General features: G+C 31.5%; 1 protein-coding gene across 1 annotated transcript; it reads right to left on the bottom strand.

Annotated features, from left to right (window-relative positions):
• Positions 1-461: 461 nt before the first annotated feature.
• Positions 462-27,873, bottom strand: LOC111700247 (cGMP-dependent protein kinase, isozyme 1). The gene is made up of 20 exons (XM_023471121.1): positions 27,777-27,873; positions 26,538-26,595; positions 25,434-25,500; positions 24,265-24,331; positions 23,914-23,969; positions 23,069-23,158; positions 21,469-21,558; positions 20,334-20,460; positions 19,336-19,448; positions 17,738-17,817; positions 17,327-17,381; positions 16,732-16,821; positions 14,567-14,617; positions 12,496-12,629; positions 8,577-8,668; positions 5,638-5,754; positions 3,961-4,147; positions 3,102-3,191; positions 2,309-2,414; positions 462-690 (listed from the first exon to the last, which is right to left on the bottom strand). Exons 3-20 carry the CDS (start codon positions 25,470-25,472, stop codon positions 538-540), a joined length of 1,737 nt encoding a protein of 578 aa, XP_023326889.1. The 5' UTR covers positions 25,473-25,500; positions 26,538-26,595; positions 27,777-27,873; the 3' UTR covers positions 462-537.

Below are 27,873 nucleotides of genomic sequence, written 5' to 3'. Positions count from 1 at the left end.
AAATACAGATTGTGGTGGTGCCGTCCAATTAGAATTTATGTACACAAAGGAATTGCTGTACCCTGTACCGTACATGTACAGCTGACAAGCTTGAGATTGGTATTTTATTAGTGTTTGGTGCAGTACATTTATAACTCAGCATTTACAATTTCATTGGGAAATGAGAATATAGATGATAAATACTATAATATTCTTGCAAATATGTTTCTTTAAATTTTAAACTAGACTAGAGTAATCAATTTAAATGAAAACTGAAAATATGAAAAACAAAATGTGAAAAATACAAACTTTTGTTTTTAAAAAAACATTTTTGAGTAGTTGTTTTAATCCATTAAAATATTTACTGTTTTTTGTTGAATAATCACGTTTAGGCTGCAATCAAGTATTGAGATGCGTTTTTCTTCATAAATAAGCTTCCTTGTATCACTCATTCATTCATTCATAACTGGTAGATTTTTTCATTGGTCGGGGGATGATTAGAATTACACTTATCCCTTTACACAGAAAATAACGATTCATCCATTCAGGATGGATGAATTAAAAGTCCTTATCCCATCCAGACAGTTCATCTGAAGGAATATTTTCATCCCTGGGATATTTATCGAAGTTGGATGAATCTGAGGCTGAAGCGACGGCTGGTAGGATGGGAGGAGTCAGAGTTTTAGCATTTAATCCGTCCCAGTCAAATCCCTGAAAACATATGCAAAATATTAGTTAACAGTAATATTTGTATCATGAAACCATGTATGGACTGAACAACACTAATATCTATACAGTGTACACTAAAATCTGTACCTAAAACCATTAGTACACTGAACACTTATATCTTTATATTGCACAGTAATAAATTCATGTACATGTACATGCAGTTATGTATATGTACACAGTACAGTAATATTTGTACCCTGTACACTTATATATGTAGTATGTAACAGTAAAGAAATATATGTATACAGTACAGTAATATTTGTACCCTGTAATCTGTATACTTATATTTTTACACTGTACAGTAATATATGTACATTGTACAGTAATATATGTACACTGCACACTAATATCTTTACACTATACACTAATTTCTTTACACTGTACACTAATATCTGTACACTGTACACTAATATCTGTACACTGTGCACTTAAATCTTTACACTGTACACTAATATCTTTACACTGTACACTAATTTCTTTACACTGTACACTAATATCTGTACACTGTACACTAATATCTTTACACTGTACACCAATATCTTTACACTGTACTCTAATATCTTTACACTGTACACTAATATCTTTACACTGTACACTAATATCTTCACACTGTACACTAATATCTTTCACTGTACACTGTACACTAATATCTGGACACTGTACACTAATATCTGTACACTTTACACTAATATCTGTACACTGTACACTAATATCTGTACACTGTACACTAATATCTTTACACTGTACACTAACATCTTTACACTATACACTAATATCTTTACAATGTACACTAATTTCTTCACACTGTACACTAATATCTGTACACTGTACACTAATATCTGTACACTGTACATTTATATCTTTACACCGTACACTAATATCTTTACACTGTGCACTAATATCTTTACACTGTACACTTATATATTTACACTGTACACTGTACACTAATATCTGTACACTGTACACTAATATCCTTACACTGTGCACTAATATCTTTATACTGTACACTAATATCTTTACACTGTACACTGTACACTAATAACTTTACACTGTACACTTAAATCTTTACACTGTACACTGTAAACTAATATCTGTACACTGTACACTAATATATTTACACTGTGCACTAATATCTTTACACTGTGCACAAATATCTTTACACTGTACACTAATATCTTTGCACTGTACACTGTACACTACTATATTTACACTGTACACTAAAATCTGTACACTGTACACTAATATCTGTACACTGTACACTAATATTTTTACAATGTACACTAATATCTTTACACTGTACACTAATATCTTTACACTGTACACTGTACACTAATATTTTTACAATGTACACTAATATCTTTACACTGTACACTTATATCTGTACACTGTACACTAATATCTTTAAACTGTACACTAATATCTTTACACTGTACACTAATATCTTTACACTGTACACTAATATCTTTACCTGTACACTGTACATTAATATTTTTACACTGTACACTAATATCTGTACACTGTACACTAATATCTGTACACTGTACACTAATATCTGTACACTGTACACTAATATCTGTACACTGTACACTAATATCTGTACCTGAAACCATCGATGTTTCTTGATATCCTGCACCCCGTCCTTCTGGTATCCGATCCTCTCCACAGGGTTCTCCTTGCAGAACCTCTTCATTAACGTCACGGCAACCCTGGACAAGGAGAAGAATGTGAATGAATCATTCTATTATCAGTTTGTATTTGTATTAGACAACAATTTCATGACCATTACATTTCCATAAACTCTTTTCGTCAATAGCACTGTAAAAATAACTAAAGTTTTATTTGCCTGGGACAGATTTTCAGATAGAACAGATAAATTTAGGAAAACTGAAGCTGAAAAAATCAAAAGAAAGCATTAAAGAAATGAAAATACGAAAAGCTCTAGAAACTACAATAAAAAGAATAAAAACAGAAAAGGCTGGTGAATGAATATGAAAGGATAGGGGGGGGGGGAAATAAAAGGTACAAGGGAGTGGAGATTGGGAGAAGGAAGGAAGCAAGATTTATCATGAAATCTTGATTTATTACAGGTCTCGTTGAAGGCCATTTGTAAAACACAAATTTGGATTTAGAGATTATTTAGATTTAACAAAAGATGTAACAGTAGCTTGGATTAATATGGGCATGAGGTTAAAGTATTGCTGACATTCAGACAGTAGTATTTTAACAGACAACCACTTACACACACACTCACATAATCACACAGAAATTCTACACTAGCAAGTATCTTACATTAAAAGGTATTTAGAAACTTGCATGTGTGAATTATACTGGGGACCTTGAAAAATACCTTGATACCCTGAGAAGTACCTAGGCGCCTTTCAATGTATAGTTACCTGCTGATATGACGAGGTACATCTATCTGATCAATTCCCTTGAGAATAATGTTGTAAACCTTCATAGGATCTGAGGCAGTGAAGGGAGGTCTAAAAATAAATCTTTTAGAATTTTAGAATTTCCTATTTCTGTATTTCAAATAGATTTTTGTTGCTGAATTGTTAAGTTGTTAAATTGTTGAAACTAACCACCGTTGGCAATATACCTTGTGTGGTTTACATAAATTCATTCATTTCAAATTATGTCTATTCAAATATTTGTTGCATGTGTTCTAGAGCTTTACAGTTTAATACATTTTTGTGAAGCACATCCTCTATCAAATTTTATTTTATTAAAATGAAAATATTTCCTTCCTTCAATGTAAAACCTCTAATTTGATGAGACAAATTCCAACCACATGCTTCAATTCAACTTGGAATTCTAATGAGATACTAAAACCTAATTTGAGGATAGAAGAAAGAATAAAAACATGTTTCCCACCAAGATTAAAAATAACTTAATTAATTATTTGGCATGTCCCGTTTCGTACGGCAAATATTCTCAATATCAAGGATTTAATGCATTACATTCTTGCTCAATAAAGTTTTTAACAGAAATCTAGTGAAATTATACAATTAACGAATATATCAAGGAAAGTTTCAAAAAGTTATTTCGTTGTCATGAAAATTGAATTCTATATTTTTTTTATCCAGAATCGTTTTTATCCTCCTTTATAATAAGTTGTCTTGTCGAATTACAAAATTATTGAAAAAAAAAGACAGTTAAGAACATGAAAGAACATGCATAGATTATCCTAAAGAGTTCAAAATTTAAAATCAACAAAATATTGTTAATATGAAGAAATACAATTTTACTTACGTTCCCGCGAGAAGTTCGTACATAAGGATACCCAGGGACCAGAAATCCACGGCCCTGTCATGCCCCTTGTTCAATATTATCTCAGGGGCAACATACTCAGGGGTTCCACAGAAGGTCCAGGTTTTCCTCCCAGAATCTATTCGCTTGGAGAATCCAAAATCCACCATCTTGATGTACCCCTCCTTGTCTGCAAAAAAATTATATTTAAAATAAAACATAAAACTATTTTAACATAACCTTTTATTTAACCCTTAGTTTATTTATTGGGATTCCATCCCAAGCAAAACAATCGATAAAGAAATAATATTCATATTTTTCAAAAAAAACATCTTTATAAGAATGTACATTGCGCATCCATTTTTATTTTAAATGATCTATTCGAAACATTTTGGCAATAGCAACCTTGCTTTTAATTTACTTTCCAATGATCGGAGAAAACTATAATACGAAGAAAACAACTGCAACTATAATACGAAGAAAACAACTGCAACTATAATACGAAGAAAACAACTGCAACTATAATACGAAGAAAACAACTGCAACTATAATACAAAGAAAACAAATACAACTATAATACGAAGAAAACAACTGCAACTATAATACGAAGAAAACAACTGCAACTATAATACAAAGAAAACAACTGCAACTATGATACGAAGAAAACAACTGCAACTATAATACGAAGAAAACAACTGCAACTATGATACGAAGAAAACAACTGCAACTATAATACGAAGAAAACAACTGCAACTATGATACAAAGAAAACAACTACAACTATAATACGAAGAAAACAACTGCAACTATGATACAAAGAAAACAACTACAACTATAATACGAAGAAAACAACTGCAACTATAATACAAAGAAAACAACTACAACTATAATACGAAGAAAGTTGGAAATTGAATTATAAAACTTGTGAAAGTAACACAGAACATTATACATTGAAAAATCTAAGTTGCTGCAAAAAAGGAACTATACACAAATCCGTATACTTTTGCATCCTGATAGTATAAAACTTTGATATTTCAAACAACATTAAATTCTGAAATATCAAATGTATACTCAATCAGGTATTTATTGACAGGGGTGAGGGGGGTAAAATTATAACTAAGTTTCTGACCGATATCCAAATTATTTCTAAAAATTCTCTCAGACTTTGATGACTTGTTATGCATTGGCTTAAGATTTATTTAGGGCAGTCTAATCATGCAACAAGTAAATAAACTAAACAGGAAAAAAACTAACGGCGGTAAGTAAGGACAAAAATGTGTTATTATAATATAATCAAAGTACAGACTTATTGAGTAATTTTAAACAGGCATAAACATGTATCAAAACTTACTGTAATAGCACAAAAAAGTTAAAAAAAAAACAATTTTATGTAAAATAAAAAAATGTTGTGTTGGAGTGAAAAAATTTTTTTTTTGACATGTCTTTTGGTTTGTTCGTGTCAAATAAACGTCAAAACAGCTGAATCCCAGTCCAAACTTTTTGTAGTAACTCACATGACCCCAAGGAAGGTTTACGGTTGGTCAGAATTAATACATTTTAACTTAAAAAAATTTCTATAAAAAAATTTGAAAACCCGATTCTCTGGTTTGAGATCTCTATAAATGATAGTTTCCCTAGCAGAAGGTTCTCTGGTTTGAGATCTCTATAAATGATAGTTTACCTAGCAGAAGGTTCTCTGGTTTGAGATCTCTATAAATGATACCACGAGAATGAAGATAATCGAATGCACTGACAACACATCCAATATAGAACCTAGTAGTGCTGTCATCAAACCATCCTGAATATAACATTCATTTACCAAATTCTTTACATATTTACATTAAATCAATTTATTGCTCAAATGTAGGGTTAAACTTTTTTTTACTATTGTTTTGCCATGAACCTCCAAATAATTTAAAGGTGACGTTTTTTCTAAACATGTTGGCGGTAATTTCCTAGGGAGCGATTTTTTGACCCAGAAATTGTCTTAACCTAACCTAACCCTAAAATAATAAAAAATAAATAAAAATAATTTTGCTGAAATCATGTAAAAGACTTATAAGAGGGGGAGGGGGGTCTAAAAATCGTTCTCTAGGACAGACCCCATGTTGGCCATTTTTTTTCTTGACTTTAAAAAATGAATCCCTTTGTTATGTACAGTCCAGTACACAGTGTAACCGATTAAATATAATTTCCTTCTACCAAAACATTCTAGCTTCTGTGCTTAGTTAGTTTTGCATTGTCAACATTTTATGCAAACATGACATGAAAACTGTTATTCAGTTAATTTTAAATGAGCTGTATTAAACTTAACAGGGTAGCGACTAATAAAAACTCAATTCCACAAAAATACTTTTTTATTCAGTTCGTTGTAGAATTTTAATATTGTTTCATACTTTAGAAATAAAAAAATGTTATGTCCTAAACCTAATTCAGTATAAATTTATAGATACATTTTTTTTGTTTTTTTTCTGTAAAAAGTGTATCATCAATAAAGCCAATTTAACTATGAAGTCAAATCCTTTAATGACAACCCTTTACACTGTACACTACTAAACACATCAGTTCTATACACAAGATACTGTTAATCTTGCTAGCCAGCTTGCTAGTCACTAGAGTGCACTATTAAACACAAAGTTCTGCTGTACATAAGATAATGTTAATCTTGCTAGCAATCTTGCTAGTCACTAGTGTTCACTACCAAATACATATTTCATAAGATACTTTTAAACTTGCTAGTAAGTTTGTTAGTCACTAGTGTACACTACTAAATACATCAGTTCTGTACATGAGATACTGTCAAACTTGCTAGTAATCTTGGTAGTCACTAGTGTACACTTCTAAATACATCAGTTCTGTACATGAGATACTGTCAAACTTGCTAGTAATCTTTGTAGTCACTAGTGTACACTATATACTAAACGCAAAGTTCTGTACATATTATACTGTTAAACTTGCTAGCCAGCTTTCTACACTAAATTGCACTACTAAACACAAAGTTTTGTACACCAGATATTGTTAATCTTGCTAGAAGCTTTGTAGTCACTAGTGTACACTATATACTAAACGCAAAGTTCTGTACATATTATACTGTTAAACTTGCCAGCCAGCTTGCTAGTCACTAAATTGCACTGCTAAACACAAAGTTTTGTACATTTGATATTGTTAATCTTGCTAGTAAGCTTACTAGTCACTAGTATACACTACTAAATACATATGTCTGTACATAAGATACTGTTAAACTTGCTAGTAAGCTTCTTAGTCACTAACGTATACTACTAAATACATATTTCTGTACATTGGATACTGTTAAACTTGATTGTCACTAGTCACTACTAAATACATATTTCTGTACATAAGATACTGTTAAACTTGCTAGCAAGCTTGCTAGTCTCTAGCATATTCTAAATTAGCTGATATCAGCTGAAGCATGATTTGAATGATATGAAAATTGTCTGGTTAAGGGTGTAGGCAGGTATTACGCATGTGATATTCATTTCAATCAGTCCTTATTTTTCAAATCTCATCTACATATAATCTTCTACCTTGCAGAATCATACCACTGCTCCTTATATATGCAGTTGATTCTTTTATCTGATCAATCAGATCAATCGGATCAAATATATCAACACATCAATAAGATCAAGAATACCCAGATCAATCACACCATTATCTATCCTTTCTTTCCTTTCCATTCCGTCTATACTGTCTATACTGTCTATCCTGTTTATCCTGTCTATCCTGTCTATCCTGTCTATCCTGTCCATTCTGTCTATCCTGTCTATTCTGTTTATCCTGCCTTTCCTGTTTATCATGTCTATCCTGTCTATCCTGTCTATACTGTCTATCCTGTCTATCCTGTTTATCCTGTTTATCTTGTTTATCCTGTCTATCCTGTCAATTCTTTTTATTCTGTCAATTTTATCCCTTTATACTTTTATTGAGTAAAATGGGTCTGTTTACTCTGCACAATTGCAGTGCCTCATGTTTATTGCACTAATGAAAGGCATAACTTGAGTTTAAATTCGACTTTCTATACCAAAGTTTTCTGGTTATCACTGTATATATTGTGTGATTGTATAATTCTTCATCCCTTCTTTTCTTTCATAAAATGAAATCCTACGTAAACACATGTTTCAGTATCTTCAGTTTCTTTACCTCAACGTATAAAAAATGTACCTAAATGTAGAAAAATGTACCTCAATGTATAAAAATGTACCTCAACGTATAAAAAATGTACCTCAATGTATAAAAGTGTACCTCAATGATAAAAATGTACCTCAATGTATAAAAATGTACCTCAATGTATACAAATGTACCTCATTGTATAAAATAGTACCTCAATGTATAAAAATGTACCTCAATGTATAAAAATGAACCTCAATGTATACAAATGTACCTCAATGTATACAAATGTACCTCAATGTATAAAAATGTATCTCAATGTGTAAAAATGTACTTCAATGTATAAAAATGTATCTCAATGTATAAAAATGTACCTCAATGTAATAAAAATGTACCTCTTTGTATAAAAATGTACCTCTATGAATTAAAATGTACCTCAATTTATAAAAATGTACCTCAATGTAGAAAAATGTACCTCAATGTATAAAAATATACCTCTATCTCTGAGAATAGTCCAGAGCTCTCCTCCAAGACTGGCTTCCATCAGCATATATATATACTTCTTGTCTTTAAACGTTTTGAATAACCTAAAAATGAAAACAAAATTAAATTCTGTTTTCCCCCCAATTTCATAAAGAATGTATGTTAAACGTTCTTTTATGATTTATAAAAGTGTTTTTATGTAAACTTCATGTTTTACATTTAGTTGTGAGTTGTAATAAACCGTTTTTGCCAGGAATAAACATTGATCATTTTTCCGAATAAAATGGGTATCATAATTTCTAGATAATTATTGTTAATCGTGATATTTAAAATATGAAAAGAAAAGAATTTGAATAATTCAAGTAATCACGAAAACAGGATCAAGTAAACTTTAGGTAGAAAACTAAGAACAATCCAGAATTATAAAAATGTAGGACATTTTCTTGCTCGTCTACGCAACAGACATATCCACGATTCGTAATTACTAGAAAAGTTACGAAATTCTTCCCTAAACAACCCGATTATCTGTTTTATAAAAGCTGATGAGATAACGGTTGTGAAACATTACGATTGACATCTTAAAAACTTTGAACACCCCTTTTTCTATATTTTACCCTTTCTCGTAAATCTCCTATTTCTTCTGAAAGTATACAGGGTTAACTAGAGACGTAAACAAACACAAGTTGATATCAGCAAACACAGTTAACAAACACTGGGTAAACACATACTAGACACATACAAACATTTTTAGTGCCTAGTCAACAACCGGGCATAATATAAATACATTTTACAGGAAATATAAAGAAAGGTTAAAAGCGTATTTGTATCTACGAGTTTTAAGATTAAATATCTTCATGTCATGATTCTTGCACGTACTGGATTTTGAGGAGATTTTCAAATTACTAAATTTTTGTTCAAATAGTTTTTTAACACGCACTGAATAGATGCCGTGACATATACCAGAACTGGTTTGTTCCCTGCATTTTACTTTTTCAAAAGAATCATTTACTCGCCTCAAATTTTACTATTTCAATCCCTATATCTTTGCAATCTGATGGTGTAAACCTTCGATATATTTTTAAAAGGAATTGAGTTTTTGCCACAAACTTATATTTTTTAATCCTTATATCGATATTCTAGACCTTTGATATTTCAAACTATAAATTCTGTTAGATGAAATAGTGCAAATTTGAAATAGCAAAGGTCTTCACTGTCAGGTTGCAAAGACATATGGTTTAGAAAATTTGATTTTGTGGCAAAAACTCAATTCCTTTGCAGAATTCATAGTGAAATATGAAAGATCTTCAACGTCAGGTTGCAAAGATATTCAGATTAGAAAATGATGAGGAGAGTTTTCAGTTATATTGTAATTCCATGGGTTTGATGTGAATAATAAAGAGCAAAGAGCAATCAAGTTGTCTCTAATAGACAGATAACGAGGCCGTTTCCAGCTTGTTTACACATCAGACAAGGTGGAGTGTTTGTCTAATTCTAAATAAATCTATCTTTTACTTTAATAGTTGGTTTAACATTGTCTTGGTGTCAGGAGGCTCATCCGCCCTACTTTTAATAGTCGAGTGTAGGCGGGGNGGGGGGGGGGGGGGGGGGAGATTCTTGTTTTCTACCTTATCCAACAGTTGCCAAATTCTAATTCATGGTTCAGAACTTCAGATATTGTAATGTGGCAAAAACTGTGCAAATTATTCTGTGGTCAAAATCTGTAATTGCACTTGCTAATATTTTGCAAAACCGTAGATTTTTGAATTATCAATTAATCATCATATAAAGGGCGAATTTAATCAAAATTTAGCTTCAATTGGGAATTCCAGAAAATAAGACACTACCACTTTTATTTCTTGTATTAATCATAACCAACGATTTAGAATAAATGAAATTATATTTCTGATACTTTTTTAATGAAAATAAAACTAGAAATTAAATTAGTAGGTTTGCTCTCCTCTCTTCCTAAAAAAAGTTGCAATTCACCGACCTGCAGTACCAAGAAAATGCACTATTAATCGCGCATGACCTCACCGCATTAATGTACCCCCAAACAACTGTATATAACCCGGGGACCAACCCCGCACCCCCTCCCCCGGGAACGTGATGGTGTGTGCCAACATAATGCAAATGGCTTGAATTCCAAGCACGCGTGTACGCAATACGCATTGTTCAATGCATTGTGTGACATGATTAAAACTGCATTTTCTGCGTAGTATCAAGATCAAACATCTGAATATGGGAGCAAAAAAATGCATTTATCTGACAGTTCATTGCGTCATTTAACTTATTATACAGATATTAATCTGTCTTATAATCTACAGTGGTAGGCGATTATATCAATACAATGAAAATGACTTTCGATATCAATTTTGATTTATTCCAAGCTATCAAACAGCATTGATTATACACACAAACAGAGAAGCTGTCAATCAAAAAAATTCTCTTTGATTACTTATAAATAAATTCGAAAATATTGTTAACAATAAAAACTACTCTTTCAAGAACTACAACGTTTCATTCTGAGGAGGACAAATCCTTTTTTTAGTTTTTTTTTTTAATCATTTATAATCAAGTGGACAGGGTTAGATAGAGAATGTACACTGGACCTGGATTCAGTCGCAATCGTTAATCTTACATTTTTTTAAATTCAAGATTTAAAGTAAATTAGTTTATTCATTAATCACTTCTTCCTTCCAGTGCATTCTGCACCTTACAACCCTACTCCCTAGTTTTTATATCCTGTAAAAAGTTGGAACCGTTTTTACGATCTACAACTTTATAAGACACATCTGTTAACATATTTATGGCCATAGATATGAAGAGATAGTTAGAAAGATATAAATAGAAAGATAGATAAATAGAAAGAAAGATAGATAGTTAGATGGATAGATAGATAGATGGATAGATCGAAAATTCGATGAATAACACTCCCTATTGAATAGACCAATGAATATGTGCTTCCATTTTAAGCTTAAATTGTGTCTCAACCTTAATATTCACATCAAATTCTTTCAAAGGTCTCAGCTAAAGAATTTGACAAAGAAGCAGACATAGTAACATCTAGATACAGATTTTAACATCAAGATACAGACTGAGACATCAAGATACAGACTGTAACATCAAGATACAGACTGAAACATCAAGATACAGACTGTAACATCAAGATACATACTGTAAAATCAAGATATAGACTGTAAAATCAAGATACAGACTGTAAAATCAAGATACAGACTGTAACATCAAGATACAGATTTTATCATCAAGATACAGGTTGTAACATCAAGATACAGACTGTAACATCAAGATACAGACTGTAACATCAAGATACAGACTGTAACATCAAGATACAGACTGTAACATCAAGACAAAGACTGTAACATGAAGATACAGACTGTGACATCAATATACAGACTGTAACATCAAGATACAGACTGTAACATCAAGATACAGACTGTGACATCAATAACCAGGCTGTAACATCAATATACAGACTGTAACATCAATATACAGACGGTAACATTAATATACAGACTGTAACATCAAGATACATACTGTAACATCAATAACCAGGCTGTAACATCAAGATATAGACTGTAACATCAATATGCAAGCTGTAATTTAGAGACATAGACTGTAACATCAGAATACAATTTGAAACATAAAGATACAGACTGTAACATCAAAGAACAAAAGGTAACATCAATATAAAAACTTTAATATTAAAATAAAGAGACAATCGAATGGTTTATAGAAATGGATGTTACTTATATAGAAACAGGAGGTCACATATACAGAAACAGGAGGTTACAACTATATATAGAAACAGGAGATTAAATATATAGAAACAGGAGGTTAAATATATAGAAACAGGAGGTTACATATATAGAAACAGGAGGTTACATTTAAAGAATCTGGAGGTTAAAGTTACCTTGTAATAAAATGATGCCTGCAAGCCAATAGAATATTCTTCTCTGAGTAAACATGTTCCTGTTGCTGGGTTTCTACAATATGCTGCTTCTTCAAGCATTTCAAGGCATACGCCAGAGTAGGCCTGTTCCGACACTGAACAGAAACAAAACTACTGTAAACCCCATAAAACTGTGGAATAGGAAAAGTCATGATTTGAAATAGTCTAATTAACATAAAACACAGAAAATGTACAATATGCTTTGACCCGTTTTACTTGAAAAGTTGATTTTTAAGCTCTTGATAAAACAATTAGCTTAAAGGGACAGTAAAGGAAAAATGAAAGGGGGTATAGGCTGAAAGCTAATCACTTTAGCTCTTGATCGCGACCCCTGAAAGTTTTATCTGATGTTCCTGTCTCGAGAAACTGATATAAAACTGTGTTAAAATTATACGAAAATTCATATATGTAAAATTTAGAAAATCTGAAACTTAAATCACGTGACCAGAACTATAACCTATGGCAGAGCAGTATACTGGTCAGGTGTCTCCGCCTGTATCACGTGACCACTTTACTGCACTGCCTTTGGTGGAATTTCTGGTCAAGTAATACGGACGTAAAAATAAATTATGAATAAAATCTGTTGAAAATAGAAACAACAAATATAAAAGTAAACCTAAATTACAATTAGCTTTCTCTGGGATATCATCGTTTTCAGATTGGTTGCTTATTTGCTGAATATGATCTGTTTAAACCTACTACTTTTATAATAAATTGTATATATTTTAATTTTCGTATAGATTTGACACAGTTTTATATCAATTTCTCGAGACAGGAACATCAGATATGACTTTCATGGGTCGCGATCAAGAGCTAAAGTGATTAGCTTTCAGCCTATACCTCCTTTCATTTTTCCTTTACTGTCACTTTAAGAACAATATCAAATACTCATGAGATTGCTATATTAAAATATGTATTTCCAAGAACTATTAGTTTTCTGGACAACATACGATATACAATAATTCAAATTGTACAGACAGTAGTTTTCTTAGAGAAGTGAACAATTAAAATAAAAGAATTTTACACCAAACCTGACACGGAACGGTGTCTAGATTAAATTCATCTTTAGTTTGATATTACAGAAATAAAATGCAGAATGCATTTAAAAAAAGCTATTTCACTTTTAATAAAAACGTGAGTGAGCCTTAATTTCCTTTCTGATTGAGAGTTCCCACTGATTTAAGATGTTATTCAGTTAAATATATGTATTTCGATTATTTAGAGTTATTGGTTAGGTTGGAATTGGTTCAAGAATTGGAATCAATGATTAACTACGGAAGCATTTAAACTTTATCTTAATTATGAATTTTTTGGTTTCTACTGAATAGAATTATTAGAATTATGTTTTAAAGGGTCAATAAAGTTTTGTCGTCAATCCCTTGGAAGGAAAGCTGTTGAAACGAAATATAGTAATCTCATCTTGACATAAACACGTTTTTAGTTGTGAGCAACGCCAAGAAACATGTTCTAGTGATTTAGTCGCAGAGCATTCAAACCCGGTGTCATGTTATAAAGTGTTCGGACGTGAGATAATGTCCGGGTGCTGTAAACATCAAAGTTGAAAATTTCTAAATAGATTAAATAGATTTATTTACATTTTTACGAGTAATTAATACATAAATTTGCATTTGCAAGGATTAGAAGAAGGTAATCTATTCATGTTTTTTTAATTCTTTAAAAACAAGACGACATTAAAGACAAAAAATCGTTTTTACATGTTGTTACTACATTAAAGTGTCCCGCTACCCGGGCAAATCACACGCCTGAACACGTTTTAACACCTCACCTCACCTAAATCCACATATATTATTTAAATAAGATCCAACCCATGCTGCCGAGGAGTATTAAAAACACGAAAGAAATTGTGGAAAAAATAAAAATAATGTGTACAGTATCCAATAAGAAAGCTAAATGTAAAAATTTAAGTTTTTTTTCTGAAAATTTTAAAGATTGGACTGATTATGAGAGCTGGGTTGGAGGATGGGGAGAAGGGAGAGAAGGGGGCTTAAATCTTGATTTTCTTGATTATCACCTTGACTAGTTCAACTCTACCAAACCCGCCCACTCCTAGGGTAGCAATAACCTAAAATAGGGATAAATATTATCATCAATAGAATTATTTAAAACATAGTCTATTTTATCTAAGCAAACATATTTCTGCATTTCTAGATCACTGACGAGTATTACAAATTTATTTCTAAAATCCTAATATTTAGCCAAACCAAATTTAAAGCATTTGAACCGCGGCTTAAATTTGAGACGCCGCTCAAATATGGTTGGTTGGTATGTATTCAATGTTACAAGATTAAAGCCTACGTCTAATTGAAACCGGTTTTTGGCGGATTTGAGACGCGGCTAAAATTCATTAAATTCGGACTCAAGTTTTTTAAATTATAAGAAAAAAGTTAACCCATCGATAATATATATATAAATATATGTCTGTATATTTGTATATATGTTATGTATATTGGCTTGAAAATTATTTGAGGGAACCCATGTATACATAAGTTTGTTTGTTTTTAAATTCGATTTCTTACAATATTCCACGGGCAACGCAGGTCACTTCAGCTGGTTTTCTAAAGTTTATCAAATATAAATTTCTATTTGTGCAACAGCATTTTGGAATAAGTCTCAAAACTTTAATTCTTAGAAAGGACTACAGTGATAACCAGAAAACTTTGAAATAGGAAGACGACTTTAAACTCAAGAGACAACTTTTAATAGCCAATGAGCTTGAGACACAGCAATTGTGCAGTGTAAACTGAACCATTTCTCTACATTAGTTACTTAATAAGTAAAACTATTGCTTTGTAACTATTTCAGAGTTTTCTGGTTATTACTGTAAGTTATTGCAAATCACTTCTCGCTGAGTTGAATTACTATAATTTGTCTCCTATAGTAAGGCTAGGTATTTGGAACACTTTGATCGCAATTTAATTGATTTGTTCAAGATGGAAGGAGAATTACTAATCAAGTCCGCCCTTAGCTATTTAATAATTAAAGCATCTGTTTAAATATTATTTCTATAATTATTATTGACAGGCTAATTGGTTGATCCCGGTATATATATACAGTACACACAGTAACATAACTAATAATTGAGAATAATTGAGATCAATTTTAAAACTACCAATAAAAATATGCAAATAATAATAATCTTCTCAATGATTATAAATCAATCAAGAGAGGGGGTAATATCGAAAACATATTTTTATATTGGATTTTTTCGAAAAATGAATCGCTAAAAGGTTTCAGAAACATCTAATCTTGATCAATCTGTGATCTACACATATTAGGATTGGCTTAAAAAAAAAATAACAAAAAAAAATTAAGTGAAATTTTTGTAAGATAGCCTTAAACCCATTGTCCCATATATGTACCTTGTTCAGTGAGAGTGAATATTGTACAATATACAGTATGTATGTACAACATGGAGCAACTTAACTCTTTAAGTACTAATTTTTCACAAGAGATATAAATATTAAATATTTTATAACTACTTTACTGAGACGTTACGTACATATACCTCGAACCCCCCTTGGTAAAGTAAAATTCCATGTAAAGTTTTTGTAAATAATTATAATGACACTTTGCATCCCATTAAACCTTAGAATGATTTGAATATTTAAATATCATTGAGTTTAAGTATTCTGAAAAATTATTACCCAGGCAATAAAATGATTAGCATTTTTATACCTGCAAACACCAGAAACAAAATTAATGAATAGATGAATACTTTTATTTAAAATATGTACTGATAGTCATCCAAATTTTATTTTCTAGCTTGTTTATTGATATGTACTTATATTTCTTGTTATGTACAAAATATTAATATATTGACAATATTGATTTTGATGTACATGATATTGATTTTGATATACTTAATATTGATTTTGATATACATAATATTGATTTTGATGTACATAATATTGATTTTGATGTACATAATATTGATTTTGATGTACATAATATTGATTTTGATATACATGATATTGATTTTTATGTACATAATATTGATTTTAATGTAAATAAAATAGATTATCTATATAATTCATCTATATGTTGCCTGTAGCCGGCCAAACGGCGGAAATTTTTTAAGTATTTAAAAAATTTTTTTTTTTTTCACGGGCAATGCCTTCAGCTATAGTAGTACATAATATTGATTGTGATGTACATGACATTATTATAGGTACATACCTCTAAATCATCAAGTGTAACATCAATATATTCCTTGTTAGTCTGCTGTATATCTGTCTCATGCTTCTCATCCCGACCATTTGGAATATCCTAAAAACATTGAACCTCAGAATTTAACAGCTGACTTGTCCATTGAATTTAACTGCTGACTTGTCTATTGAATTTAACACAATTGACTTGTCCATTGAATTTAACACCTGACTTGTCTATTGAATTTAACACCAATGACTTGTCCATTGAATTTAACACCTGACTTGTCTATTGAATTTAACACCTGACTTGTCTATTGAATTTAACACCTATTGAATTTAACACCTGACTTGTCTATTGAATTTAACACCTTACTTGTCCATTGAATTTAACACCTGACTTGTCTATTGAATTTAACACCTTACTTGTCTATTGAATGTTTAGAAAGGAATTTACTCCGGTTTAAGCTCTATTTTGTTTTCCAAAAAAAATACAGACATCATTTATTGTTGGGAACGGTAAATATGAGTATGTATTATGTATTAAGTTTACGCTAATCTAATATTATGTAAATTTGACTTTCTATTTTGAGTTCACGCTAATCTAAGAATACACGATTATTTACCTTGTATGTTTTGTCCTTAAGCTCGTTAAGATCTCCAACGAGCTGGAAAAATGACCTGAAAAAGGATAATTTTCAACTTTTAGTCGATTCATTAAATCGAATAAAAAAGAAAAACGAAAGTTGTTAAAAGAGACAGTCGGCGTAATGTCGAATGCAAAATTTACAACGATACCCTTTAAATCTTTCTCTGAGTAACACTTTAAAGAATATATGGGTATTTGTTATCTTAAAATAAATTAAGCCTAGCAACTTCCTTCCATGGCCTCTGCTCCATAAATCTAAATTTTTGCCAGGAAAAGGTTTACGGAATAGCGTCGTACATTAGCTGTGTAACTCTTAATAAATAAGTTCCAATTGTAATTATTCGAACAGTCCCTTTAAATTTTATATTTTTAATTTAAAAAAGCTTACTCTCTGTCCAGTGTAAGGCATTCAAGTGAGTCTGAGACTGCCACAACATTTGCAGTTCGTAGGTCAGTTTTCAACAGGGCCTGCAGATAAATAGATAGATAGATTTATAGGTGGATAGACGAGTAGATAGATAGCTAGAATGGTAGATAGATAGACAGGTAGATAGTCAGAATGGTAGATAGATTAATGAAAAAGTTTAGTAAGAAATATGGATGGAAAGATGACCGATGAATAAATAAAAAAATGTTAAACATATATAAATATATAAATAGATAAATATGTTGATTGGACAGTATTCCACTTATATAAAGATAGGTTGGTTGAAAAAGTAGAAAAAAAGCAATGAAGGCGAGTAAAAATAAACATGAGCATCCCAAAAAAATTCCTGCTGGATAAAAATTATATCGGCATACATGAATATACAATAAATAAAACAGGATAAACCTAAAATAAAAACTTCTTTATATTAAACAAATCTTGATGTTTTCACTTTATAAAGCCCCTGTTAACTGTTGGAAGCCAAATTATCTAGACTGTATAAATCTTATATCTGCTCGCCAACGTGTTTTGGCAAAGGTTTAGTTCGTATTCCCAAAATATATAATTGAAATCATCCAGAGATATAAATTCAGATTTAGGCCAGATATTCACTAGATGCAGTTAATCTGAAATGTGGTCACTGGTCAGGAAAATGCATTTATTTTATGGTTTTTTGGGGGAAAAATGCATATTTAAACTAGAAGGATAAGCTAGTTAATAAACGAACTAAGGACTAACAAAGTAACAAAGTAACTAAGTAACTAAGTAACTAAGTAATTAAGTAATTAAGTAAATAAGTAACCAAGTAACTAAGTAATTAAGTAACTAAGTAACTAAGTAACTAAGTAACTAAGTAACTAAGTAACTAAGTAACTAAGTAATTAAGTAATTAAGTAAATAAGTAACTAAGTAATTAAGTAACTATGTAACTAAGTAACTAAGTAACTAAGCAACTAAGTAAATATGTAACTAAGTAACAAAGTAATTAAGTAATTAAGTAATTTAGTAACTAGGTAACTAAATAACTAAGTAACTAAGTAACAAAGGAACATAGTAACTAAATAACTATAAGAAACTAAGTAACTAAGTAACTAAGTAACTAAGGAAGTAAGGAACTCAGCAACAAATTAACTAAGTAACTATACGTAGCTATAGATAACAATGGAGCATAGAAACATAGTGACTCAGTAACAAAGGAACATAGTACCTAAGTAACCAAAAGTAACTAAGTAACTAAGGAACACTGTAACTAAGTAACTCGGTAACTAAAGAAAATAGTAACTAAGTAACTAAGGAACATTGTAACTAAGTAACTCGGAAACTAAAGAAAATAGTAAACTAAGGAACATAGTAACTAAGAACTAAGTAACTAAGTAACTAAGGTAACAAAGTAACTAACCAACGAACCAACTAACTAACCAACTAACCAACCAACCAACTAACCAACTAACCAACTAACTAGCTAACTAGCTAACTAGCTATCTAGCTAGCTAACTACCTAACTACCTTACTATTAACCTTTAAAACTTGCTGTTTGTCTACCTGTCTAAGTATAATACCTGTTCTCCAAAATAATCTCCTTTCTTTAAAGTTCTAATCTCCTCCTCTGAACCTCCTTCCCCTTTTTTGGTAACCTTCACACTCCCATCGCAGATTATATAGAATGTGTCTCCTAAAAACAATTAAATTAAGTAATAAGAAGATATAAAACTTCCTTAAAGCTGGGTTTAGTTTTAAATCAAAATGTCATTAATGTTTGTACAGTTACTTTATTTTGTATTTTTTCTTTCTATTTCTACCATTTCTGATATTTATTTTATAAATTATCTTGTCCGGTTTTAACCGAGTATACTTTCCCATAAAGCAGGGGAAAATATATTCCACTAAAAAACTCCGCAAAAAAAGAATTATTGTTCCATCTCCCCAAAAATAGTTAAAAAATAAGTTTTAAAATATATATTGCCCAGATTCAAGCATTTTTCTTAACTCAAAAAATATTTTTCCCTGAAAAAAGTGCAAATCCTCACCAATTGAAATTAAAAATTGCTTTCCTAGCTACCTAATATATCTTCCCTACCTTGCTAAATTCCGAAAATGTTAAGCGAAAATAATATTTTAAATTACACACATGTTTCAAGCATATTTAAAACTAGGTTGCATGACAGGAATAGATTTACAATTCACGGAAAAAGATGTTTACAGAAAACAAAAACATTGCAGTATCAGTAATATACAAAATATAAAAGTCACTTCCGACCTTTCATCAAATATCCTTCCGTTCCCCTGGGTTGAGGTTTCTCAATCCATATCATTTCAAGAAAACGATAAACTAAAACTACATTTTCTTAATTATTGCTGAATCTACCCAAACAGTTTAGTCCCACCTTGATTTTTTAAGACTTCAGGGAAAGGTAAAACTTTGACATTAAAGTTTTAAATAATCTTAACCAAAAAAATCATCTTTTTTCCCAATTCAGCGACAAAGAAACTTCGCGCAAACATTCCTAATATACTTGGGTAAAGTATTTTGTAAAAAAAGGGGTAATGATTTTTTTACCTGATGTTCCCTCTCGAACAATATAATCTCCCTTCTTGTAGACCTCGAGCTCCAACACGTCGGAGACCTTGGAGAGGAGGGTGGAGGGGAGGGTGGACAGCAGGGGAACTATCTTCAAGAAGTTCACCTGAACAATATTTACGTTTATATTATTGTAAAAATTAAATTTTTCTTTTGCAATTTTTATTTTCCAAAGTTCCTTCAATTCAGTAGTTAATCAAGAAAAAGTCTAATTAAAGTTTCCAAAAAAGGTTGGATTGAATATGAATCGACCTGTTATACCCTACCTTACATGAATATCTTAATGTGACAATTAAAATTTAGTTTTGTTACTTCTCTTTAAACTGGAAAACTAGAGTTGTACAAAACAATAAACTAATTGCCAGGTGTCCAACTAAACATTATATTTGAGTAAAAAAAGAGATTTAGTCTTTTTAAAAAGATTAATTAAGTAATCTTTTGGTAAACTGTAAACACTGTAAACAAACTAATACAGTGAATGCAATTACAAATTCTTAGAATTTTGTCGGAACATTGTAAACAGTATGAACCTTGCCTGCAGAAAGGCGTAAACCTTACAATCGCAAACATGACAAAAAGAGTGAACATTTTTAAAATCTAAATATTTGAAAATATTTTAAAGTTTACAAATATGTCGGTAGACGTGTTAATACTTATTTCGCCAAACTTGTGGTTCTGTTTTCTAGTGCAAAATGGAGAAACAAAATAGCAGGAATTATTTAAATAGTTTAGGAATCTAGGTTTATTAATAACGTTTAACAACTATTTTCAGAATCTCCCAGCAATATGAACTAAAAAGAGATTTATTGAAATGGATTCAGTTTTCTCCAAAATGATCCTATCCAGTTGTAAACCTGTCAAACCCCGTATATTTCAACCTGTTTTTCTGTTTTCTTAAATCCTATCAAACCCCGTATATTTCAAACCTGTTTTTCTGTTTTCTTTAACTCTGTAAAACCTCGTATATTTCAACCTGTTTTCTGTTTTCTTTAATTCTGTCAAACCCTGTATATTTTTTAACCTGTTTTCTGTTTTTTTTAACTCTGTCAAACCCCGTATATTTCAACCTGATTTTCTGTTTTCTTTTATCCTGTCGAACCCCGTATATTTCAACCTGTTTTTCTGTTTTCTTTAATCCTGTGGACATCATTATTGTCTGGAAGACAGACCTCTCCAACGTCCAAAGTTTACCATCAGTTACAGCCTAAACAGAAAACAACTTATTTTTGACTTTTTTGAAGGGGGTTGATTTTAACTTAAATAATAGATTAATTCAATCCTTTTGGTTTTGGGTTTAAAGATATGATATGTTTGGCACATTATCTTCAATCCACATCCTAGGTCAACAACCCTTTACTTTGATTAGGTGTATTGATAATCTAGACGTATCACATAAAAACGTTTCTTTGGACTTCAAAAAATAAAAAAACTTGACCTTGACTTATAAATTAACATTGTAATACTAACTGCATGATAACTAATAAACTGGTCTCTATTTAAAACCGAACTTGCATCATAAACTGACCTCAATATAAAACTAAACATGCATCATGAACTGACCTCAATATAAAACTAAACTTGTATCATGAACTGACCTCAATTTAAAACTGAACTTGCATCATGAACTGACCTCAATATAAAACTAAACTAGTATCATGAACTGACCTCAATTTAAAACTGAACTTGTATCATGAACTGACCTCAATATAAAACTAAACTTGCATCATGAACTGACCTCAATTTAAAACTAAACTTGCATCATGAACTGACCTTAATATAAAACTAAACTTGCATCATGAACTGACCTCAATTAAAAACTGAACTTGCATCATGAACTGACCTCAATTTAAAACTGAACTGGCATCATGAACTGACCTCAATTTAAAACTGAACTTGCATCATGAACTGACCTTAATTTGAAATTAAACTTCTGACCTCAATTTAAAACTGAACTTGCATCATGAACTGACCTCAATTTAAAACTGAACTGGCATCATGAACTGACCTCAATTTAAAACTGAACTTGCATCATGAACTGACCTTAATTTGAAATTAAACTTCTGACCTCAATTTAAAACTGAACTTGCATCATGAACTGACCTCAAACTAAAACTGAACTTGTATCATGAACTGACCTCAAACTAAAACTGAACTTGCATCATGAACTGACATCAATTTAAACTAAACTTGCATCATGAACTGACCTCTATTAAAAACTGAACTTACATCATGAACCGACCTCAATTAAAAACTGAACTTGCATCATGAACTGACCTCAATTTAAAACTGAACAGGCATCATGAACTGCCCTCAATTTAAAACTGAACTTGCATCATGAACTGACCTCAATTTAAAACTGAACTGGCATCATGAACTGACCTCAATTTAAAACTCAACTTGCATCATGAACTGACCTCAATTTAAAACTGAACTGGCATCATGAACTGACCTCAATTTAAAACTCAACTTGCATCATGAACTGACCTTAATTTAAAACTGAACTTGCATCATGAACTGACCTCAATTTAAAACTGAACTTGCATCATGAACTGACCTCAATTTAAAACTAAACTTGCATCATGAACTGACCTCAATTTAAAACTGAACTTTCATCATGAACTGACTTTAAAACAAAAAAAACCCGAGAATTATAAAACTGACCTTGTATCATGAATTGACCTTGCACAATTCCTTATAGATATATATAACTTTACCTTGATAGAAGCAGTTCTCTTACAGTTATATAAAATTGCAAGTTCTCCAAAGGCTTTTCCAACTCCGAGCTTTCCAAGAACCTTTCCTTCCTAAACAAAAACAAAAAAATTAAATTTCTGTAATTTAAAAAACAGAACACTTGACTCAAAGTAAAATCATCTAATCCCCATATCTTGTATGTCCATGTGATCTAGTAGAATTTAAAGGTTGAACTATCAAAGATCTACGACTTCAAGTTGTTAATATATAAGGTTTTAGAATTAGAGCGGCAAATGTTCAGTTAGAAGAAGATTGTAAAAGATTGAATCAAGCAAAGGAGGGTTAGACGAATGACGATTGAAAATTAAGAAAGGTTAGGCCCCTCCCTGTAATTCTAGTTTACAACCATCATTAACATACAAACCAAGAAAAGTTGTAGATTGAAAGATATATATTATCAAAAAAGCACTTAATCTTACTTAGTTATACTTTATGGATGGGATTTTTCAAGCTATATCATTTTTAAATGTTTAATTTGAAGTGTAGTAAAACTTAAAGACAGTCCTAGAAGAACTTTTGGAAAGTCCTAAGACAACTTAAGGATAGTCCTAATACAACTTAATGGACCGTCCTAGTACAACTTAAGGACAGTCCTAGTACAACTTTAGGACAGCCCTAGTACAACTTAAGGACAGTCCTAGTACAACTTAAGGGCAGTCCTAAGACAAATTAAGTGCAGTCCTAATACAACTTTAGGACAGTCCTAATACAACTTTAGGACAGTCCTAATACAACTTTAGGACAGCCCTAATACAACTTTAGGACAGCCCTAATACAACTTTAGGACAACCTAAGAACAACCCACCTTGATGACGTCATACTCCCCCTCTCCAGATACGTAAAGGTGGGATCCATTTTCACCTGCAGAATACATTATAATATAATTTTGAAAAAATTAGCACAAAACAAGTATATTGAAGGAAGAGTTAAAAATGCATTTTTCTCAGTGCCAATATGAAGTAATTATTTTTGAAAATTTGAAAAACAAAAAATTTACATTTTCTTAAGTGAATTTTAAAAATAGTTTAAGATTACTTTTAATTAAAATCAGACGGAATTTATATAATTGTAGTTCAGGTCCCAATAAACTTGATTACGATGATTAACTGTAAAGTGTTTATTAAATCTTTATATAAGAATGATAAGATATAGAAACCTTCTCTGATGACGTAACAGCCTTTAGGAATAGTTTTCTCGTACATAGCATCCACCAGTTCTCTTACCTAAACCATGTAATTGTACAGTAAATATTTATGTATAAATACACAATTATACATAATTATTGTACAACTTATATAAAATGTACATATTGTACAACTTATATACGACAGCTCTTTTTTTCAATCAATTTTAAGATAAATAAGCATTCAGAAAAATTACATAATTGAAAAAGTTTCAAACCCAATTTTTGTTGTTAATCATCTGTGCTTTTGTGTTTTAGATTTCTATTCATTTTTTTTCTAAATTGAGATTTAATTTTAAAATGGTTCTTTGGTGTTCAAACATTTTACTTAGAATTACTGATGGGCACCGTTTTGAAGTACGTTTTGAGGTCCGTTTTGTGGTCGGCTTTGAGGTCGGTTTATAAGTACGTTTTGAGGTCGGTTTATAGGTCCGTTTTGTCGGTTTTGAGGTCGGTTTTGAGGTCCGTTTTGAGGTATGTTTTGAGGTCCATTTTGAGGTCCGTTTTGTCGGTTTTGAGGTCGGTTTTTAGGTCCGTTTTGAGGTATGTTTTGTTGTTTTTAGGTATGTTTTGAGGTTTGTTTTAAGGTTTGTTTTGAGGTCCGTTTTGAGGTCTGTTTTGAGGTTTGTTATGAGGTTCGTTTTGAGGTTCGTTTTGAAGTCCGTTTTGAGGTCTGTTTTGAGGTCCGTTTTGAGGTCCGTTTTTAAGGTTCGTTTTGAGCTCCGCTTTGAGGTCGGTTTTAAGGTCCCTTTTAAGATCTGTTTTAAGGTCCGTTTTGAGGTCGTTTTTGGGTCCGTTTTCAGGTGCGTTTCGAGGTCCGTTTTGAGAAATTTAGAGGTTTCAACGTTCAAAGTGCTTCACAAAAATGTGAGGCATTTAGCACATTGCAAATATTGTTTACTTTTAATAAAATTATGCGATTTTTTTTCTCTGGTCACAAACATAAAGCCAAAACGGATTTTTAATATTCATTTTTAATAACTATAAAAATTTGTAATTAGGATTCACATTGCAGGTTCTTATTTAGCCCCTTAAAGTCTAAAAACATTGAATGTTTAAAAACGATGCTCACCAGCACTTAAAGTACAAGTGCTTTAATATCAAAGGTTGAATTATTCAATTTAACAAGGAAAGATTCTGACCTGACCCGAGGAAAGATTCTTGAGGAAATCATTTTCCATAATAGCTTCCTTAATTACAGTTCGGGATCTAAACAGGGAACATTCATATACTTTATGTTCATGTCGTTTAAAGATTTGTGGCTGTCTCACACACACAGCATCGATACCAGTCTACTCCAGATAAAACAGATAGAACAAGAGCTAATCAACTATTATGTCGATCTTATTATATATATTAACTCTGTTCGGTGCGTACCTCTTTGTATTAATTAAAGGTATTGTCACAGTAATTTCAAGTGACTCTCCATATAAAGATTTACATGCAAGATTTCCAAATTAAGGTACCCATTAAACCTAAACCTTAATATTCGTCTTGTAAATCTTGTAAATGTAAAGAGATCCAGTCTTTCAATTTCATTTATGTCCTCTGATATTTATTTAAAAATGAACTGCACTTTTCAGGAAGAAAAACAAGGATATCTCCATCTGTTATGTTCAAGCAAAGGTTTTAAGAATACCTCTGCTAAGTAATCATGTATTACTCTTTAATTGGAGTATTACATTAATTTATCGTCGGCAGTCAATTTAACCCATCAACGGTCCGGTCCATCACGCCATAATCTCTTGGAAGGGAGAGGTTATTATCAACAAGTCGTCAGGGTAAAAGGTATGTAGAAATGCGCTCTGGATCACATGGTAAAAATTTTAATTTTCAAAGAAATAGAAAATAGAAATAGAAAATTTTGTTAGGAATTTTCCTCCAGGACAATCATTTCAAAGCCCCCTTAAACATACGTGTGTCCTATTTATAAGAAATAATATGCATTATTTTAATGACGCTAAAAAGATTGAAAACTATTAAAGGTTAATCTGCAAAGGCTCGTTGTGTCATACCCTCTGTGCACAAAAGTGAAACATCCACGTTTAACTAAAGGAAATGAGTTTTTGTCACAAACTCTGATTTTTTATCTCTACATCTTTGCAAACTGATGTCGCGAAGACCTTAGATATTCCAAACTAAGAATTCTGTTGTAGCTCAAATAATCTAAGGTTACGGTTACACCATCAGGTTGCAAAGATATAGGGATTATAAAATTCGAGTTTGAAAAAGAACTCTGTTTTTACCTGAAATCTTTGCTGTGTTTCTGAATGGGTGAACTACTTGACAGCGTTAAACTTTGACCTAAAACCCAATTTAATTTACTTTTCATAATTTACGATATCATCAGCATTATTATCATTATTATCATTATTATTATTATTATTATTATCAATAATTTAATTATTATTATCATTATAATCATTATCATCATCATTATTATTATTATCATAACGATCATTTCGAGAATTTTTAACAGTTTTAAAGGATCTGAAACCTAATTTTTTATCTCTTAAATGGTATTCAAATTTCCGTAGAAAAAGTGTGTACGCTAGTGTACAGTTTGAACACAGTTGACGTCACAGATATTCCTCTATAATATTAAGAATATGTTATGCCCAATGCGGGTTTTTGAAAATTCAAATGGAAATACTTATCTTCTTTGATTAATAGCGGGTAAATATCAATATTTCTTATAAATAAAACAGCTTTCAGACAAAAAGTTCATCAAATACAAGCGTTTTTATAAACAATAAAATAAGGATAAAGCCGTCATCAGCCAAAAGTTTCAAGGGTGAAGTGGGATGCTACCGCACAAAGGTTTCAAGGGTGAAGTGGGATGCCACCGCACAAAAGTTTCAAGGGTGAAGTGGGATGCTACCGCACAAAGGTACGTTTTAAGGGTGAAGTGGGATGCTACCGCACAAAGGTTTCAAGGGTGAAGTAGGATGCTACTGCACAAAGGTTTCAGGGGTGATTGGGATGCCACCGCACAAAGGTACGTTTTAAGGTGAAGTGGGATGCCACCGCACAAAGGTTTCAAGGGTGATTGGAATGCCGCCGCACACAGGTTTCAACGGTGAAGTAGGATGCCACCGCACAAAGGTTTCAAGGGTGAAGGGTGAAGTGGGATGCCACCGCACAAAGGTTTCAAGGGTGAAGTGGGATGCAACCGAACAAAGGTTTCAAGGGTGATTGGGATGCCGCCGTACAAAGGTTTCAAGGGTGAAGAGGGATGCAACCGAACAAAGGTTTCAAGGGTGATTGGGATGCCGCCGTACAAAGGTCTAAGTGTGAATTGGGATGCCACCGCACAAATTTTTCAAGGGTGATTGGGATGCCACCGAACAAATTGAGGGTCACCTAAAGATTACGCCTACAGTTTCTTTAAAACTGTAAATTAATTATCAATACGAATGCAAATGCGAATATTGAGTCTAAATATTTTCCTGATTAAATATTCAAATTAAAGTTTATATTTAGACCTGAAACTCCTTGTTTCTTGATGTTATTGTGTCCGCTTCCTCCATAGTCCTAAAATAAATTCATGTTTAAAGGGACTAGTTTTTAAATATATTGATG

Source organism: Eurytemora carolleeae, unplaced genomic scaffold (genome assembly GCF_000591075.1).
Source record: "Eurytemora carolleeae unplaced genomic scaffold, Eaff_2.0 scaffold86, whole genome shotgun sequence".
In the NCBI taxonomy this organism is placed as follows: Eukaryota; Metazoa; Arthropoda; class Copepoda; order Calanoida; family Temoridae; genus Eurytemora; species Eurytemora carolleeae.
Note: the sequence above shows the minus strand (reverse complement) of the source record. Positions and strands in the feature narration are given on the sequence as shown.

What these genes read in the sequence shown, in the direction of transcription:
- LOC111700247 (XM_023471121.1), bottom strand. Translation starts at nt 25,472, where the DNA reads ATGGAAAATGATTTCCTCAAGAATCTTTCCTCGGGTCAG. An exon ending in TTACACTTGATGATTTAGAG is followed by an intron (nt 14,618 to 16,731) that starts GTATGTACCTAT and finishes TCCCTATTTTAG; the next exon opens with GTTATTGCTACCCTAGGAGT. An exon ending in GACTATTCTCAGAGATAGAG is followed by an intron (nt 5,755 to 8,576) that starts GTATATTTTTAT and finishes TGTTATATTCAG; the next exon opens with GATGGTTTGATGACAGCACT.